Source organism: Clavelina lepadiformis, chromosome 6 (genome assembly GCF_947623445.1).
Source record: "Clavelina lepadiformis chromosome 6, kaClaLepa1.1, whole genome shotgun sequence".
NCBI lineage: Eukaryota > Metazoa > Chordata > Ascidiacea > Aplousobranchia > Clavelinidae > Clavelina > Clavelina lepadiformis.
In genome coordinates, this window is record NC_135245.1 from 5,689,027 (window position 1) to 5,707,237 (window position 18,211).

The 18,211-nt window shown below is 35.6% G+C and overlaps 3 protein-coding genes across 5 annotated transcripts; 1 reads left to right on the forward strand and 2 right to left on the reverse strand.

Annotated features, from left to right (window-relative positions):
* Positions 1-132: 132 nt before the first annotated feature.
* Positions 133-4,933, reverse strand: LOC143463174 (galactose mutarotase-like). Of its 2 annotated transcripts, none has more exons than XM_076961576.1 (8): positions 3,627-4,933; positions 3,323-3,477; positions 3,161-3,204; positions 2,779-2,941; positions 1,754-1,841; positions 1,064-1,205; positions 670-841; positions 133-523 (listed from the first exon to the last, which is right to left on the reverse strand). In XM_076961576.1, the coding sequence occupies exons 1-8, from the start codon at positions 3,817-3,819 to the stop codon at positions 431-433; spliced, it is 1,050 nt and encodes a 349-aa protein (XP_076817691.1). In that variant the 5' UTR covers positions 3,820-4,933; the 3' UTR covers positions 133-430. The 2 variants fall into 2 exon arrangements, with proteins under 2 accessions (XP_076817691.1, XP_076817692.1); XM_076961577.1 differs by having other exon boundaries at positions 133-511; positions 3,627-3,870.
* Positions 4,934-5,245: 312 nt separating this feature from the next.
* Positions 5,246-15,203, forward strand: LOC143462619 (condensin-2 complex subunit G2-like). Of its 2 annotated transcripts, XM_076960844.1 has the most exons (27): positions 5,246-5,592; positions 5,911-6,024; positions 6,319-6,445; positions 6,666-6,833; positions 7,006-7,121; positions 7,250-7,348; positions 7,470-7,636; positions 8,349-8,499; positions 8,586-8,754; positions 8,842-8,981; positions 9,220-9,372; positions 9,600-9,722; positions 10,014-10,113; positions 10,250-10,335; positions 10,405-10,525; positions 10,615-10,792; positions 11,077-11,248; positions 11,415-11,642; positions 12,333-12,456; positions 12,612-12,742; positions 12,891-13,089; positions 13,163-13,293; positions 13,561-13,647; positions 13,716-13,861; positions 13,984-14,189; positions 14,270-14,319; positions 14,458-15,203. In XM_076960844.1, the coding sequence occupies exons 1-27, from the start codon at positions 5,425-5,427 to the stop codon at positions 14,512-14,514; spliced, it is 3,711 nt and encodes a 1,236-aa protein (XP_076816959.1). In that variant the 5' UTR covers positions 5,246-5,424; the 3' UTR covers positions 14,515-15,203. The 2 variants fall into 2 exon arrangements, with proteins under 2 accessions (XP_076816959.1, XP_076816960.1); XM_076960845.1 differs by lacking the exons at positions 9,220-9,372; positions 9,600-9,722.
* LOC143462620 (kelch-like protein 30) lies at positions 14,781-17,873 on the reverse strand. The gene is made up of 9 exons (XM_076960846.1): positions 17,563-17,873; positions 17,175-17,294; positions 17,001-17,102; positions 16,718-16,846; positions 16,052-16,598; positions 15,882-15,987; positions 15,684-15,815; positions 15,339-15,555; positions 14,781-15,036 (listed from the first exon to the last, which is right to left on the reverse strand). Exons 1-9 carry the CDS (start codon positions 17,785-17,787, stop codon positions 14,791-14,793), a joined length of 1,824 nt encoding a protein of 607 aa, XP_076816961.1. The 5' UTR covers positions 17,788-17,873; the 3' UTR covers positions 14,781-14,790.
* Positions 17,874-18,211: the final 338 nt, after the last annotated feature.

The following is an 18,211-nucleotide window of genomic DNA, read 5'->3' on the forward strand; positions in this document are numbered from 1 at the left end:
GCATGGGTATAAGTAAAAAATGTTTCACCTTGATTTTCTTGAAACCATGCTTGGTTTTAATGAATATTTTCCAGTATTTTGGAGTTTTGTACCCCTAACTTAATATATGTCATTAGTCACTACGCCAATTGCTTCATATCCTGATTGCAATTTATTTTTAAATACACACAGTCAATTACTAAAACTAAATGATATAATATGATAAAGTGATTGTTGGAACACCATTTTAAAACAGTTTTGCAGGCATCGCTTAAATCTTTCATGTTTATAAAAACTAAAATGTTGAAACACCAGACAGAAACAGCACCTGCTTGCAATATCACAAACACCAATAAAAAACGGATAGCAGTGATCATTAGGGGATTAAATAATCTCATAATTGAAAAATACAACATAATTTGAGATAATCTTCGGGTGGACTGGTAGTAAGTTACGCAGTGTCAAATGTCCACCAAGTTGAATGACTATACTCTTTGTTAGGTAGCAGTACACTATCTGGGAAGGATCCAGGCTGAAAAAAGCTCTGTTATGGCAAGTTGTAATCAGTATTTAAAGGCCTAAATATTGCCAAACTTTAACAGCTTAGTTTCTGTTTCTACGTTAAAATTTTCAATCTTATGGCTTTATAAGAACTAGATAGTCTCATAACCTTATTTACGTCTTACTTACATTGTTGATAGCATCAGGCCAGTTTTGGCTTTCCAAGCAAAAGGCTGAGTGCTTTGTGTATGAAGCACCATGCTTCCCTGATATTCCACTGAGGAAATTTCCAGTGTACAGCTGGCACCCAGGTTGTGTTGATTCAACAATGAGAATTCTTCCACTTGGCATATGTTTCACTCTTTTAAAGTAAAAGATTTTAAACTACTGTGAAGCTTGTGAAACTATACATCTGGTAAAATGTGTCCTTGAACACAGTGGATGCGCTTTAATTTAAAGATTTTTCTACGGAGGTATTTTAATAAAATCATTTACTGTGTTTGATCTGTATGAAAATCTAGTTAAGCAGAATAGACTTAATTAGCTTCCACAGTAATTAGTACATGTGGCTCTAAGTTCATACTTCGCATGAAGATTCCGCTTGTTATTTCTTTGCAAACAAAAGTTATGATCGAAGCCTACACCAGTTTTACTCAATAAATCTTCAGTCAGAGTCACTGGATTCCTCAAATCAAAAACTGTACCATCAACTGGCCTTACCTCCCCTGCAAAGTATACGCAAAGATAAGTCCACCATGGATGCCGCAATGATAATGACACAAATAATCATATGCTCTCTAATCACTTTATGGCCCTAAACACCATTTAGCTTCCATAAACCTTCTGTAAGTTAGAGTTGTATGATACAGTATTGAAACTGTTATCTTTAGCCAAACAAAGCTTTTGCACAACTGAGAGTTGATGAAAAATCCGACCTGCTCAGGCCCCAGTTACCAAGTTTATCTACAATTCTACATGTATCGTATCTTTCCGATGCATTTTGGTGACATTGTTTGATTTATAGTTTTGTACCTTTCCCAAATTTGGCACTGTGCAACAAAACCACTTAAACAGAAATTATAATTAACACTTAGCCCAGGCATATTACTACAATGAGGTTCAAACAAGGACATTCACCTTTGCAAAAGCTTCCAAGCCTGGTGCTTCAACTGCTAAATTACCTAGCATACATGAGCTTTTAAAGCCTAGATAACATGGAAGCTATACTCTTGTGTCCTGTGAGTAATCTTTATATAGACATGTAAAACTGTACCTGTCACAAGACAGTCGTTATCAGCTGGCAAATAGCTATCGGCAGGAATTGAAATTTCATGGTTTGATAAGTCAGTATCCCACGTTTTCTAAATGCATACAAAAGCAAAATAAGAGAACAGTGTTACAGTGACAATATGTTATACCAGTGCTTCTCAACCTTTTTTTGCGACGACCCAAATATTAAACGTAAATTAATAGCGATGCTTGAGGCAACCCATTTTTTTACCCAAAAATTGGGTATTTACAAATATTTAGCCTAGACTCGCACGTAGCTAATCTAAAGTCTCACAGCAAATAATCATCACCATGCTTCTTCAATTGTGTTTACGCAACAATGCACTATGACGTCAACAAACAGTCAATATACAATGAATAGAATAAGTTACTCAGTTATCGAACGGCTTTGTGAACTAGTTTGGCAGACGGCGACCCAAACCAACCAAATGGCGACCCACTTTTAGGTCGCGACCCAGGGGTTGAGAAGCACTGTGTTATACAATAGAATCTGCTTCATATGATCACGGATATTACGACCACTCGCTTTGTATGATCATTTTGATACAGTCCCAAATTTTGCCATATAAAATTCTCCGATTACTGAGACCAGTCCTTGGATATTATGACCACTTTTTCAGATTTTTTTCTAGATTTTTTTGTGTCAATTAAACAACATAACAGTGATTGGCGGCTTGTATTTTTTAATCAGATCAACAGACGATCGGATCTATGGCAGAAGCGTGAGCATGTGTGTGAGCGACTTTCAATAGAGTAATACTTTAGCATCATTCGTTACAGCTTCTATTCAAAGACAGCTTTTAATCAAGAAAATACAGTATTTGCAATTCACTTACAGATGTGCACTTTAATGTTAGTAAAATAAATGATAAATTGGGTGTTTTATATAACTTTGTTTGTAATTACATCGATTTTCGTGTGTTTTGTGACCATTCGGATATTATGATCAAAAAGATCTGGTCCCAAACTGGTCGTAATAAGTGGAATCTACAGTACTTAAAAACTTACATGTCCTCCTAGATTGAAAAAGGAATGATTGGTAAGGTTAATTGGAGTATGCTTGGTTGTTGTGGCATGATACTTTATGGACAAAATATTTTCCTGCAAAGTGTAGCTGACTGACACACTCATTTCTCCGGGATGTCCTTCATCTCCATCAGGGCTAGTTAAACTATGAAATGAAACAATGTTATATGAACTTACTGGCATTGCAAAGAATTGTCACGATATCATTCTCAGCACAGACCTTGCAAATTCAAAACAGGATGCTTAAATTTAAAAGTGTCATGATGATATTTTGTATTGATTATGTTTGGAGTGTTGAGTGCCAACAATCATAATGGAAAACCATTAACATATTTTAAGGCTTTCAAAGTTCAATATTTTTAACCTGAATATCACAGATTCTCCGCTAGTTTCAGCTTCCCAAATTTTCTAGAATGAAGATATTACAGATAAATTACCAAAGTCATATACTGGTATGTTCACTATTAACATAAAAAAAATACTTTTTGATAAAAACTATATGCACATTTGGGCTATATATGGCCACCTTGTCAAAACCTTCTAAGCCTCCATGGAGAGTATTCGGTCCATTATTTATGGGAAGTGCATATGATTTTCCATCAATCGTATACTTTCCTTTGGCAATTCTATTGGCAACCCTCCCAACAATACAGCCAAAATATGTTCTTTTGTCACAGTAATCTGCGGAAAACAAATTCATAAATTGTATTTGTGATGACATAAATAACTTATGCTAAGCTGTTGTAACGCAGATAAAAATCAAGTCAGAGAAAATAACAACTGATCCATAAACAAAAAAAACATGCTGATATGAATATCTAAAAACCAACCTTCCAATGTGTCAAAGCCAGTAACAATGTCGTCCTTGCATCCATCTTTATCAGGAACATTAAGGAAACTTATTGCAGCACCATAACTAATTATGCCCACTTCCACATGATTTGAGGATAAAGTATAAAGTTTAACTTCATATCCATCTTTTGTTGCACCAAATTTTCTAATATCAACCTTAGTTTGAGACATTTTAAGAGAATGAGTTCAAGCAGCTATGACCTGCCATAATAAAGTAAAACTTTGGCATGAGAACAACTATATGACATAAAACAAATTGTAAAACATGAGGATGAAATAAAACACACATATATCCTGTCAAAACATGAGGGAAATGGAATCTAGATGTTGAACACTGTGGTCTTCAACTTGAACAAAAACAAATAGTTAGATTTATTATATTCTTGTCGGCATAAATGTATTCACATTAACTACATTTTGCAATTATGCTTAGTAATTATTAGTTACATAACTTCACAAAATTATAAGATAAAGTATATCAGACCACATTATACACACAAGGAAAAAGTAAAGCTTGACAAAACAACCTAATATATAAATGATACAGCATGGCTGCCTAGACTGAATGTTTGCATAATAAACTCTCAAATATTGCATAGCAGGCGTAGTAAATTTAAACATTAAGAAAAAACTGACAATAACAACCTATTGTGACATCACAATAACCTGGACTGGAGAGTATCGTGGTTTTCGATAACCAGATTTTATGCAAATTTAAATATCAATTGAAAAGCTTAACACGCATAAAAGAATCAGCAGACACTTCATGACTCCACTATGGTCCTATGGATAATAACTCGCACAGCATTAAACACATACAGACAACAGACACCTATAACAGTAAACATACCATATCATATTGAACACTCGTACCGTAGCAAACTAAATAGCTTCGATCGCTAATACGTAAACCTTCAATGCATGGTGCCATACCAACGAGACTAAGGTTTATTGTGAGACATTCAAGATCAATGATCCAGCATTACAGCAGGTTCTGCAACTGTATGGCTATTAAAGGGCCTAGTATACAAGTGCGCAGCCGGATGACGTCACAATTTAAGTAGCTGGGTTCAAGCATACAAAGGCATCCTGCGCGGTTGTGGACCCTATTTTACTTAGCCTCTAACTTAAGTTCATCACTTGTTCCTTCTGGATACTTTCACACCACGGAATACAACGATACAATGCAGAAAACAGGAGCAGGGTGAACTTCCACATTACAGTATGTAAACAAAATGGCTTCAATTTGTCATACCATGCGATTTCTGCATTTCCGCAACTGCTGGAGTTAGCAAGTGCAAGCTTTTGCAAACTTGGCAAACTGTGAAGATGTTTAACTAAAGGGAAATACCCGAACAAACAACAAAGCTAATAAAATAAAGAAAGGAAATGCCATACATATGGTTTAGTTTTAAATTAAATACAAACAATAATATTATTTAGTTTTACTTGCTACCTTTACAAGTTTATTTAAAATCATGAATTAGTTTTTAAACCTGTTAATCCAATCTATTCGGAACTGTTGTTGCAAACGTGTTCATTTTAGATTTCTTCTGTTTTCAAGTGAATCCAAGTGGCGCCAATTTTTTCATAACAAGCAAGCAGCCCTGTAGGACTGTAGGAGCAGATCGTTGGAACTGCTTGGTGCATGATTCAGGTGACTGTAAAATTGTCTATGAACACAGATCTGAAGCCTACCATGTTTTGCCCATCAAGCTTTCGTGCGTAGAAGATTCGTGATTTGCATTTTTTATTGTGTTTAACGATTTACTGAAAATGCGACCTCGAGAGAGCTTGCTTCACGCTGCCGAGAATGGTTGTGAATCCATGAAACAGTTTTTCACTTTACTGAAGATTGACTTTGATGAATCAATCGTAGTTACCCAAGGAAAAAAGAAAGTTAAAATAAACAAGTTGACGACTTGTCTCTCTGAATGCCTTCAGGTATGTGTATATAGGCTCACCTAGTAAATATGTTTCACATTGACTTTGGTCAACTTCAAGGAGAAATCGTGCGCACAACGACAAAAAGTTTTGCTTGCCCAAATGAGCAAATTTTTTTAAGTATGAACACTAATTTCTAATAAGAAAATATAAAAAATTAGATTTCAGAGCATGCTATCAATCGTTTTGCCAAATTTACTGTTCTTGCATAGCCTACCTGAGTTTTCATTGAAAACTACCATGATAACCAGTCTGGCCCATACCTATTATGATTTGTGTTTTTGGTATATTTCGTTATGTGTATGATGTTCTTATTAGGAAATCAATTTACAAGAGCACGAGCAGCTATGGGAAAATGTTCAAAACATCTGTGTTGACTGTTTGCAAGAATTTGCCAACTGTGTTTCTGATGAAGATGGCAATAAACTGCAGGCAAACAAAAAACTTTTGTTTATTTGCTTGAATCTTGTTTAAGGTTTAAAATGTGTAATAAACGAGACCACTCTGGTTTGTTTTTATAGTGTTTTATTTTAAAATAATTTGCATGTTATATTTTGTAGAAACTATAAAAGGAGTACAATGCCATATAATACGGCTAAGTTATCATCAATCACAAATACCTTTAACCATCCAATTTTTTATATTTTTATGCATGTCTGCATTGATTTATTGTTGTTTGGCATTTTATAAATTCTATCTTTCTATTTCACAATTTCTTTCTAACAGAAAAATGAAACGTTTTCAGCTGTGATTGCATTTTTTGAAAATATTTCTTTCTTGGCACTTGCTGCACTCAGATGTGAGATTTCAACGGTCCCTGTTGGTTTATTGAGTGTTGTACTCATATTACATGGTTTGTATGTTTTCAATAAAATATTTAAAAATATATTTATACATATATATATTTGTATGTCTTAGAAAATAAATTGTGTATTCATATATGTATAAAAAGTATGTTTAAAACAAAGAATGGAGCAACAATTCTGTCTTTGCCAGTAGGTAAAGTATAAAAATTTGAATATAATGAAATGGATATAGGCAAATCTTGATTGATATTTACTTCTTACAATCAGGCTCAATCTTGGATTTTGGTAATCATTCTTCAAGACTGGCAAAAAATATTTGCACGGTATGTATTGAATGGTGGGAAAGAAATCTGATAAACAAGGAAGAAGTAGTTCTCAATGTTCTCATTTATCTGTTGAATGATGTTTTGGGTGCTGGTCTATCAGCCAAGGCATGTATTGTTTGGCAATCTTTGAACTGGTTTCGACTATTTTACTTTGTGTATACTGTAAGAACAATTAGAACCTGAGTATAATCTAAAAAATTGTTAATATAACAGAATGTGTATATATGTATACCCTATGGCTTATACATAATAGAGCGGGATACTTTATATTTGACAGGGAGTTTCAACATCCTCCACTAAGCTAAATGAAATATTCAAAATACAAAAAGCACTCACACAATTTGACTTTTCGGATGGAATTGCCATAAATGCTAATCAGGACATTGAATATGTTCAGGTTTTTAAGCTTTCAAAAAAATATTTAAAAAAGTGTCAAGCTAGAAGTCATATACCAATTTTAATTTGTCGGACCTTATAATTCCCAGACAGTTAGTGTCAGTAAAATATTTACGCTTTATTTGCCAGGAACTAAAGCAGCTATTAGTAGCAAGTTTTGTGCATCCTGCTTTCTTGAAGGCAATGAATGGAAGAAAGTTTTTGGCTCATGTCATGCTGCTTCATGAGGTAAATGTTAACATGCTTTGTTAATCACAGATAGTTTATTATAATCCATCTTACAGATTGCTCTGGCTGTCATTTTGTGATCTATCTGCAGTTATATTTATATAGTTTTATGCTTGAGCAGGATCTGATGAAAGCTGTCCACAGAAATATCGTTTGCAATGTAACCAGCCCATCTAAAAGCAAGCATTTTGAAGCATATGGTAATATTTATTACCTTGCGTGGAATCTTGCTGAAGAAGAGTTTAAGGATAAAGTTGAAGACTTTTGTATTCAAGACGTCATGTTCAAGTAAGAATCACATGATTTACAGCTATAGACTTAATAGTTATTGTTGATATGAAAGATGTGCATCGAGGAAAATCATTTACCTTTATACAAACATAAACATCTTGTAGTTGGAATCCCGAATGTATGCATATCGGCAACAGACAAAAAGATTTCATCCAAAAGTTGCTGAATTTCTATTATATAATATGATGCAATCGCTAAACAATTTACTTTGTTTCAAAAAAATGATTTTTAAATGATGATGGCGGCAACTTGTTTTGTAAGTTGCCTTTATTGTAAGGAGTGTTGTCCCCATTTAAGCCTTCCCACCAAACTGAGTCACCATTTCTCACCAAAGTGGATAAATTTATAGGTAATGTTGTATAAGGTTCGCCCATATTGGTGCTTGCATAAATCTTTCACCTGAGCGATATTTGTCGAATATGTTCGGGTTTGTATCATTCCATTTCTAATTGATGCATTTTGGAAATGCCTGTTCAGATATTAACACATTTTATACTATATAAGCTATATATACATATATCTAAGCTTTTATACAAACAATGAAACCAAAGGTTTTCATTTTGAGGCACATAATCTTGTTTTAGATCTTTTGAGTGCACTTGACTATAGTTATGCTTAACCGATTTAATAGGCCTTAAGATTCTGTTTAGTCTTAGTTTGACTTCAACGAATTCAATTCATCCTTTCAACTTCGTGAATTGAATTTTAGGGCGATCCATGCCCATCATGAAGGAGAATCTGCTACTATCTTTGTGGCTTATCGCTCCATGCTGAATGCCATTGTCTGTCACAAGGGTGTTTTACAAGTTTCTCATATGGTGACTAGGTTGTATGCTCCAATCATTTGGAGATCATTAAAGGTATTAAAATAGCCACACAGTATTTCTTTCTCATATTGAACCAGTAAATGCCTTTCTTAGTGAATACAATTTGCATGTATATGTAGGCAGTAAATGCAATGGTTCGGTCAAATGCTGCAAATCTTCTATTTGATGCATTTCCACTTCGAGAACCATCTGATGCTCTTGGACAGGATAGAGATGAATTGCTGCAGCGTCAGTTTTCAACATTTGAAGAACTGCTTATGGATACCCATCCACAAATTAGGACCATTGGTATATACATATTTGCTATAGTTATTAATGCTAACTGATTAAACTAGCTATTCGTCTTGTTTGTTAATTTTATGCTTTCTGATACAGCCGTTTTTGGGATTTGTAAAGTGTTGAACTTGTATTGGGATGTTATTCCTGCACAAGTCATTGCAGTACTGGCTCGAAATCTTTACACAAATCTTGCGTTTGATTGTTCTTCCATACATGTCCGAGTTGCTGTTTGTAAGGTGAGATATAATTATAAGATAGACTGCAATTGCTGTAATTCTTTTTCGAACAAGCTTCATAATTATATCCCCTCACAGACTATTCAAAGTGAACGTCATCAGTAATGAAAGTGCTTGTACTTGTTAAGTAATCATGGTTTTTGTATGATAAAAACCTAGTTTAACAAACGTTGTTTTTTTCAACTTTTGCATTCATTCAACATTCTTTAAAATTTTTGAACAAATGCACGGGTTTTAGGGCACCGTTATTTTACTCGGCAACCCATGCAGCCACCCACTACTTCAAAGGTTACTTCCTGTTATTGGTCCATGTCTTCATGACACAAGTGAAAAAGTCAGAGTAGAAATGGCGAATGTATTAATTGCCATAAAGCAAACTACTACCATACTGGTGCGTATGATAGCGATTGTATGTTTCATGAATATTCAAGCGAACCATTTAGGCTGTTACATGCATCATATCTAAATTTGTAAACTTACATGACCTTTGCTACGCATTTTTGAACAATCGATTCTGATATAGTTGATTATAAGACACACGTTGGAATATTTATAATTGTACACTATACTATCATAGTTTCAGGTTGAACTGTTCTAGTGCTATTATATTTTTACCAGTTCTGGGATGTTTGTCCCATCAAAAATATCTTGGCACAACTGGAGGTGGAAAACAAGACTGGGACAAGTAAACTTGTCAGCATACTGTCAAGTTCCTATTTACCATCTAACCAGCCTGTCCAGGTTATTTTCAATGCTCTACTAGCATTTCTCTGTGTAATTAGAACTATTGTTATGGCTGGAATAATGCATTACGCCATTCAAACCTCAAAATCCGACTCCATAACAGTGACACAATAACCTGCAACCCCAAATAAGAATAAGTGAATGCTGCGTAAATGTTGTTATTCTTATAACTGTTCCTGCCTATTAGTGGAACATATTTGTGATTCGTTAGTAAAATCCTGGCTATTCAAGCTGCAATCCATGGTTTGAGAAATGCTGCATTACGCTCATATAATGGTATGCTTTTAGAACTGGGTCGAGCGTTGTGTTAAGTTTTATGCTGAAAACCCAACAGCAGCACGAAAGTTTTACTTGCATGCACAAAACCAGTTAACTGCGATGGAAGCAGGTAAAAATACTTAAATTCAGTATATGAAATTGAATTTATATTAAAAAACGTTAATAAAATTTTGTTGTTTCTTTATAATTCTGTTGTGTTTTAAATGCTGTAGAAGACATGCAACTAAAAGCCAATAAATTTACAGGAGAATTCATCTTCATGATTAGCATGTTTGTTTTCAACCACGTTGCAAAAAGTCTGCAAGAAAATGTGGAAGAAACTGATGAAGAGGTAAGACCTAGCGTTTTTGGAATCAGTGTCAAAACGTTTACTGACTGATGATTTACTAAATTGTTACAGTCAACTGGAAATGCAGAGACAGCTACCATAACAGATAACCTGGAAGCTATTGCCGGTTTGTTAGAGACCATTTGTATATTATGGATGGCATTTAGCAAGAAAGTGAAATCTGTTTCACAGAGTGAGTTTGTTTTATTCTCAGAAAGTTGCTTGTTATGTTGGATTTCCATCTGTATGAAATTTATTATAAACTAACTAATTTTAATGAAGGGCAATCCGGAAAGCAGGATAAGTCAACTGACAACTCAAGGGAACTTACCAAACGTGTTCTGATTAATTTACCGCGCATGATACATATCTGCTTTAAAAAGTTCAACGATGAAAGAAACTTAAATGCTCTCATGCAATTGTCTTCCTGCTTGGAACCTGGAAGTATGCCAATATTTAGGTAAGCGCAAAGTATGACTATTTGCAACGTCTTTGGATGGTGTTTTAACATCATATTCCTGGTACGTTGTTATAACCATATTGGAAACCCAATAACTAAACTTTGCTTACCTGAACACTTTCTATTATGAAAAAGTAACTTTGAGGTCCATACAAAATGCTTGTATCAGTTATACCGACTTTGGATAACTCAAAGAAGCTTGATGTTTTTCTTCAGCTTCAAGTTAACAAGCTTTACAGTAGAACTTTTACAAAATACTGTTTAGACACTTTTTTTTGCAATAGCAACAAGGTTTTACCAAAGCTGGAATCACTGCCAGATGGTTCCTCTTCAGCATATTATTCCATGTTAATTCGATGCTTGATTAAATGGAGATGGCCTCAACAAATACTTGATCTTATTTACAACTGGTTATTGCCCGCTACTCAACAAGACAAAGGCAACAAGGAAAATGAGGTTCAGTCTGCATGTGACATTTGACTTTGATGAAATCTGCTACTGTGTGTTACCTACCGTAATAAATATACTATCACATGAAATGTTTGTAGATATTTTCCTGAACATTATACGCAAAATCAATATTCAGTAGAAATTCTGCTTTTTAAACCTCTTTATTTTCCAGGCCAAGTCAAACAAAAACACCCGAAGGGTCAGCACTAGAGTTGAAAAGAAAAAGGAGAAATCAAAGAGTGTGAAGTTCACAGTGGTAGAGAAAGAACCAAGACCACATCAAGCATTGCGATATCTTGCCACATTACTTGATGACGACGAGATAATGTTGACCCTTCTGGCCAACAATGGCTACAATAAAACATTTAATAATATTTCAGCTTGTTTGCAGAACTATGTGGTAATTTATTTTCTCTGTTTAATACTCTTGTGGTTGGTTATTATGTCCATCAATAATGTTACAATGTTGGCCCTACTTATGAGGGTCTACTACAACATGCTGGTGTGCTATGTGCACTATGATTACCTCATTGAATATTATTTTTTGTCATTATTTTGTAATTCTACTAAAATTACATTATCACGGTTAAGTATGCAAAAATTTCTTACAATATCTAGATTCAACTTTTTCAGAAGTATGTTGGTAATTACTAATTATGGTAAACCTCAGTAAACATTACATCCTGTCATGCATAACATCAATCAGTGTCATCAAAAACATGTCAACTTGTCACCAAGTAAAAGTTAAACAATTTGTTTTACTAAAGTTCACAATTTATTAAACATGTCATGAATGGTCAGCTGATGAATATTTTGCGCAAATTATTTACAAATTTGCTACTATTATATTTAGAAAAGAGTTACACTAACTTCATTTAAGGCATCCCTCAGTCTTGCGAAGCTCGCACAAACTGATATAAGTTGCAAACTTAACTGGCATGTTTCAGTATTGTATAACCCGCTTGGGGTACAAATTGCTTGCATGGTTATATTTTAGTCAAGCTGTTGGTTACAGCTCTACAACAATCATTTTGTACAGCTATCTACCAACAGTAATTGAATAAACTGAATGTGATCTTTTTTCCTGCAGTTGGAATTGATGTCTTGTATTGAAGGGAAAAAATGTACTCTTCAAAATTGTGACAACTCAATGTTATACCAGGCATTTGATTTGCAGTTTAAGTTATTGATTCACATCTACTATGCTGCTACCAGTGTGTAATTGTTTATTTCTTTATGAATACTGTATTATAAAATGTAGATTTGTAAATATCTTTTTCTAGGCATATATCTATAAACAAAAAATTGTCCACCAGTTCTAAGTTGTAGTCATGTGTCATCAACTACCCATTCTCTACATGTTTTACAGGAGATGACCACAACTCAACTTGCGAAACTGCTTTTGAAGCAAGTTATGCTTTGCAAAAGCTTAAAAGTTTAATTGAAATGCTGCAGGTTGACTTGATTGGTCAGTTGAAACTATCAGCTCAATTCATGGAGGTTAGCTCAGCAAAGTTCTGCAGTAGATTTCCCATAAACTACCATGATTAATTTTTATTGCCTGTAGTACAAATACAACATCAGTAAAGCAAGACTGCTTGTACAAAACCTATGTCCCTTCGCTCTTAGTCTGCTTTTCGGTTTTTAGAATCACAATGCATCATCTCTGTCTGTTACTTTAAACTCAAGTATTGTTGCAAGCCAGAATCGTTCTGATATTTTAAGTCAATTGACTTCGATAAAGGAATGTCTTAACGTTGGTATTCCGGCAATGATCAACTTGGTTAAAAGTGGCATTCCTGTCGCAGAAAACATTCTCTCATTTCTCACTGCCTTCACTGAAACAGGTGAGTTGCAACAAATAATTTTTTTCGCTTTGAATGCAAATTACATAGGTATGTTTTATCTATACTACTGTAGGTATCAAAACGGTGGATTATGCTGGCCATATAGGTGAACTCTTACATCAGTTATTCGAGTGGTTCATACTCTATGTCTGGTCGAATAATGAAAAAGCCCAACATGAAAGTAAAAGCTTTAATAAAAATGAGGTACAATGTTGGTACTACATGCATTTTGCTGTAATAAAACCGTTAGTCTAATTGATTCCACTTCTTTCGATGTTTGTATTGGGCGAGCATGTGGTTATTTTGTTGTGCCCAAAACGCCACCAATTTAGACCTTAACGGATTTCAATACAAAAATGTTGAAAAATGAAACAGGAATCAGTCATATTTCCTGTTTATTGTTTATTGGGACCACATTGTTATCAATTTTATTTTACCGCTTGAACAATTGTTTTGATATTTTTATTACAGAACGAGGACACGCTTTTACAAATATTTGATGACGTTATGATTGCGTTGATGATGTACAGTCGAAAAAATCCCGACGGTTTCCATGAGGTAAGCAATTTCTCAGCGATTTGGGAATTGGAAAATCTGTAACAGACGAAATTTTGTCCTTGTTGCAGTTATTTAAGTCTCAAGTCAGAAGCCATCTTCGTGCTTGTGTGCAAATCCTGTTTCAATTTTGCGAAAATCTCACCAAGCAAGTTTATGATGCCATAGCTACGAAATTTATTTCAGCCATATTGGCCGATATTGGACATCATGCAAGGTACGTTGGTAACGTTGCAACATCGGAAAACACCCGCATACGACAATCGAAATGCTTAAACATTTAATTCGAAACTATGTTACATGTCATACTGTACAAAATGTATCTGTTTTACTGTGTAGCGCGTCAGAGTTCCGAGTATGTGACAAAATTAATGATCTTCCGCAATTTGGAGCTTGCTTCTTGCCGGTCATTTGCGGGACCTCACCTCAGTGCGCTAAAGTGTGCAGAACTATAATTCCGAGTCTTTTTGAGCAAGACGCCGATGCCGAAACCAAACAGATTGCCCACAAACCAACTATTATACTCTTACATGCGCTTGTGAAAGGTACTACCGGCAAATTGAAGTGTTTTGTCAAAGTGACGATACTTTAACTCATAATGTCTGGTAAATATGTTGATTTGTAGATGGGAAAAATCAAAATGCCGCTAGGAAATGTTTGGCAGAAATTCAGGAAGTGAGTGAGGTTTTTTGTACTATAAAAAATATATCAAATTTTTACGGAAAGCTTTGCTTTGGAAAGACCATCATTTTCCATGCAAGTTAACTCAAGTTTAAATTAGACGTTTTACAAACGCGTTTGAACTTTTTTCAGAACCATGAAGAAATGGCGAAAGCTGCAGAAAGCTTAAGCCTGGCCATGCTCGCGTGATATCGTATACCAGTTTTGTCTACCCTTGAACACTTGTTCACACATCGTTTTTGTGTGCCAGAGTACCAGTAGATATGTTCCGTGTTTTTGTTCTCTTGAACTGTAATATACATAAGAATAGAACAACAGAACAGAACGCTTAAAAAGCTGCGTTCTCAAGTTAGTTCCATTGACCACATTGCTGTAACGACATCGAGACGAGTTCTATAATATAGTTGTTGGCTTTCCTTTATCCCGATATTTAATCACTTCATTGAGCGCATCCGAGGATTCCACTCACTCGTTGATGAAAATCGCCGCGCATCCGTGATAGAGCCAAAGATGGGGAAAAGCTCCTCTTGGATTCCAAGTGTTTTGCGCAATGTCGTAGCTTTCCATCTCATCCCAGTAGCCATCCTCCTCCCAATGTCCTCCGGTGTGGAAGAGTTCATTTCCTAGCAGAACCAAGTTCCCATTCGAGTGCAAATTGTTCATATCAGCAGCTCTGCTCCAACTGTTCTTGTTTGGATCGAATGCATACAACTGAAACGTAATTGCAGTTTTCAGGACGTTGTTATGTTTCTGTGCGAAGTCACATAACACATACGGCTTTGGTCATTTGCCCCAGCATTTGTATAGTATTTTTTACGCCATTAAGTGTGTGAAATATGATGTTAACCGTAATAGCCCAATAAACTAAGCTCATGAGAGTTAATAAACTAGAAAAAGTGATCGACAAGTAACAGAGTTGCGTTAAACCGTTATGGATTAATCTTTTATTATGATCGAGCGCATGGTATCATTTGCTTGTTAGATTAAAAGATGAATGCGTAAGAGTTTTTTACCTTTTTGGTGTTGTCTCCACTCACAAAAATTTTACTCTCATCGGCTAAAGTAGCGGACACTGGCGCTGACAAGTGTCTCGGAACATTGGGAGAACGCACAACTGTCCACTGGTCAATTGCAGGATTGTAACATTGTAGGAAAACACTCGATGACTGCCCACTTCCTATCAGGATTAGTTTAGAATTGCAGCCGCTTGTCGTGAAATTGTACATCATCCTTTAGACAGAAGACTATTGAAATAATGACTTAGTTTTGCTGCACCAACTTGTCACTCGGCAGTTATTTAGAAGCTACTGTAATAGTAAAAGTTTCGTAATAAATATTATAAGGAAGCAGTTACAAACCGTGGTACGTTCTTTTTCAACCATGTCCAACCAGATTTATGTGGATCGTAAAATTCCACGCACAAAATACTTCCAGTTGCGCCACCAACTGCATAAAACTGGCTGTTTACCTGGCAGCCGCTATGAAATGCTCTAAAAATTTGCAATAAGACGTTGGTTTCCATTGTTCATTAAACATTATAAGACCGGTTGGTTCACCTCGGTTTCACCATGTCAGGTAACTGACGCCACTGTGCTATGGCCACTTCGTAAATCCAAGCTCGCCTTAAAATGACATGTTTGTTGACTGTGGTTGAACATCCACCTGAGAATCAAACAACTGGTAATTTTTTTAAGCACAAGTGTTCCTAATCCAGCGAGAAGCCTACCTGATACTATAACGTCGTTGTTGAACTTTGACACTGAAAATCCACGCAAACCCCGTTCTGGCCATGCAGCACATCGCTTCCAGAATCTTTCTACTGGGTGATAACACATCACATTGGGTTGAGAAGTGTCACCTCTTTCCGCCTCCCCAAGACTTAACCCACCAACTAAGAGTAGAGCTTGGTGTGGGACCTTCTGCGGTCGATGATTTCGGTACGATGGTGAAGATGATGTTTGATTTTCAAGGGATTGGTTACTTTGGACGCTGGCTTCCGCTGCGGTTAAAGTAACCATGACGTTGCCATTATGAGGTGGTTTTAATTTGATAGAATTTCTCTTGCCATCGTCATAGGATTTACGGACGTGATCAAGGACGTGATTTTTAACGTCAACATCAGCCTCCAGAAGAGGATGACGCAAGAGAACTTTGAGAAGAAAAGGAGCAGGAAGACGCTTCCACTGCACGTATCTTAGTAAATCTTTTGCGTAAGCCTTTCTATATTTAAGATCCTTTTTAAGCCAAGTCAAAATACTTAACACAACTTCCTCCTGTAAAAAAAACCTATGGTCAAAATTCTATTAAACGAATTACTCATTTCAATTTCAACACCCACAAACTCGATAAAAACGTTTTGAACTGAGGTGGTGAAAATATCATTGATGCTCACCTCGCCCTGTTGATGAGCCTCCGCGTCTTGTAGCAACTCTTCTACCTCGCGAAGCTCAATACTGGTCTCCGCCGGTTCGTATTCAAAAACCAAGCACAGATGATTTAACAAGTACTGGCGTGCCGATACCTTCGTTAAGTTTGCAGTGATTATTTCTCTCTTTTATTTTCAAATATTGATTTCTTGTTTTCTAAAAACTATATCAGAAACATAGATACCAAAAATATGCAAAAAGTGGGTTGTCATGTATATTGCACTTTAATTGGCAGCTCCGTTTGTTTACCTCTAGGGCATTGTAGTTCTCTTGCTTCGCCAGTTTAAGTATTTCCAAGCAATTTGTTTGATCAATTTGTTGACGTATATAATCGATGCATAGTTCTATAACCTAAAAGAAAATACAAAACTTCTGTAATTCATCCAGACTTTGAACTGGATAAAGTTGCGTGGAAAGACTTACCTTTGCAAATCCCAATCGTGTAGCAACTGATAGCAAACTCTCCACGCAAGAGTGATCCAAACAGATCTTGCCTGTGTAAAGGTATTCAAGAATCGATTCTATTGCATCGCATGGTACGTCCTGATCTCAACATAAAAGCAATTGAAAATATTTTTGATTGAGTTGTGCTTCGGTATCATCCAAGGTTATTTATTCGTCTGATTTGATTTCTATTGTATAGGCAGACTCGTTAGTTAGAGAAAATCTGCAGAGAGCATTTTGCTCTGTTTGCTCCCAGTGGGACATTTATATTACCAAGGCGGCTGTCACTTCTGAATTTAAGTCTGACTGCGTTAATGTATATTCATTTAAATGTCGAATCGTCTACATTCTACAACACAAAACTCACTTGAATATTAGCTAAGTGTTCATCATTTTCTTTAAAATCTCCTTCAATAGTTGCTTTAAAGAAGGAACTAAACAAACAAAGAACAGATCTATGACAGGGATACTTCTTCTTTCCGATACTAATGGCGAAGTCACATAATTTGGGACTGGTTTTACGCTGATTATTTAAACCGTTTAATACAAGCGATGCGTGTTCAACCGGCTCCGAATATTCGAATAAATCCATGATGTAGCTACTTCGTCTGGACAGTTACAGCAAAAGGTTCATGATCTATGCCTGCTGATTAACTACGCAATTTATAACATGAACAAATAGTCGATTTGTAAGTAAATAAAAGCTATCTGTAATGCTTCTGTAAAGTTTAACTTTGCCTGACCAGTGATTTAGTTTAGCCTCAAAATGCTATCACAAGTGTAGTAACCTTTATGGTTATGAGCAGCAGTTTGTAACAATCTAGAATACTTCATGGTATGTCAGTACAAAATGACAGCAGCGTGCTCAGTAAAATATGACCTTCCTGGTTGCTTAACGATGACGTAGTAGAATCTCATAGGTATCATCGCCTTTTAACACACGTCTATTTATGAAACGCCGTCGAACATCTGCAGTTCGTCTGCTTATACATTCTTTCTTATGATGTGTTTGAAGT

Excerpts from the sequence above, each read along its gene's own strand:
- LOC143463174 (XM_076961576.1), bottom strand. The coding sequence starts at position 3,819 with ATGTCTCAAACTAAGGTTGATATTAGAAAATTTGGTGCAACAAAAGAT. Across the intron at positions 3,205-3,322 it reads GCTTAGAAGGTTTTGACAAG|AAAATTTGGGAAGCTGAAAC; the intron begins GTGGCCATATAT and ends TCTTCATTCTAG. Across the intron at positions 1,842-2,778 it reads TTTTCAATCTAGGAGGACAT|AAAACGTGGGATACTGACTT; the intron begins GTAAGTTTTTAA and ends GTATGCATTTAG.
- LOC143462619 (XM_076960844.1), top strand. The coding sequence starts at position 5,425 with ATGCGACCTCGAGAGAGCTTGCTTCACGCTGCCGAGAATGGTTGTGAA. Across the intron at positions 7,349-7,469 it reads ATGTCATGCTGCTTCATGAG|GATCTGATGAAAGCTGTCCA; the intron begins GTAAATGTTAAC and ends ATGCTTGAGCAG. Across the intron at positions 10,114-10,249 it reads GTTAACTGCGATGGAAGCAG|GAGAATTCATCTTCATGATT; the intron begins GTAAAAATACTT and ends ATAAATTTACAG.
- LOC143462620 (XM_076960846.1), bottom strand. The coding sequence starts at position 17,787 with ATGGATTTATTCGAATATTCGGAGCCGGTTGAACACGCATCGCTTGTA. Across the intron at positions 15,988-16,051 it reads CAACGACGTTATAGTATCAG|GTGGATGTTCAACCACAGTC; the intron begins GTAGGCTTCTCG and ends TTTGATTCTCAG. Across the intron at positions 15,816-15,881 it reads CCTGACATGGTGAAACCGAG|AGCATTTCATAGCGGCTGCC; the intron begins GTGAACCAACCG and ends GCAAATTTTTAG.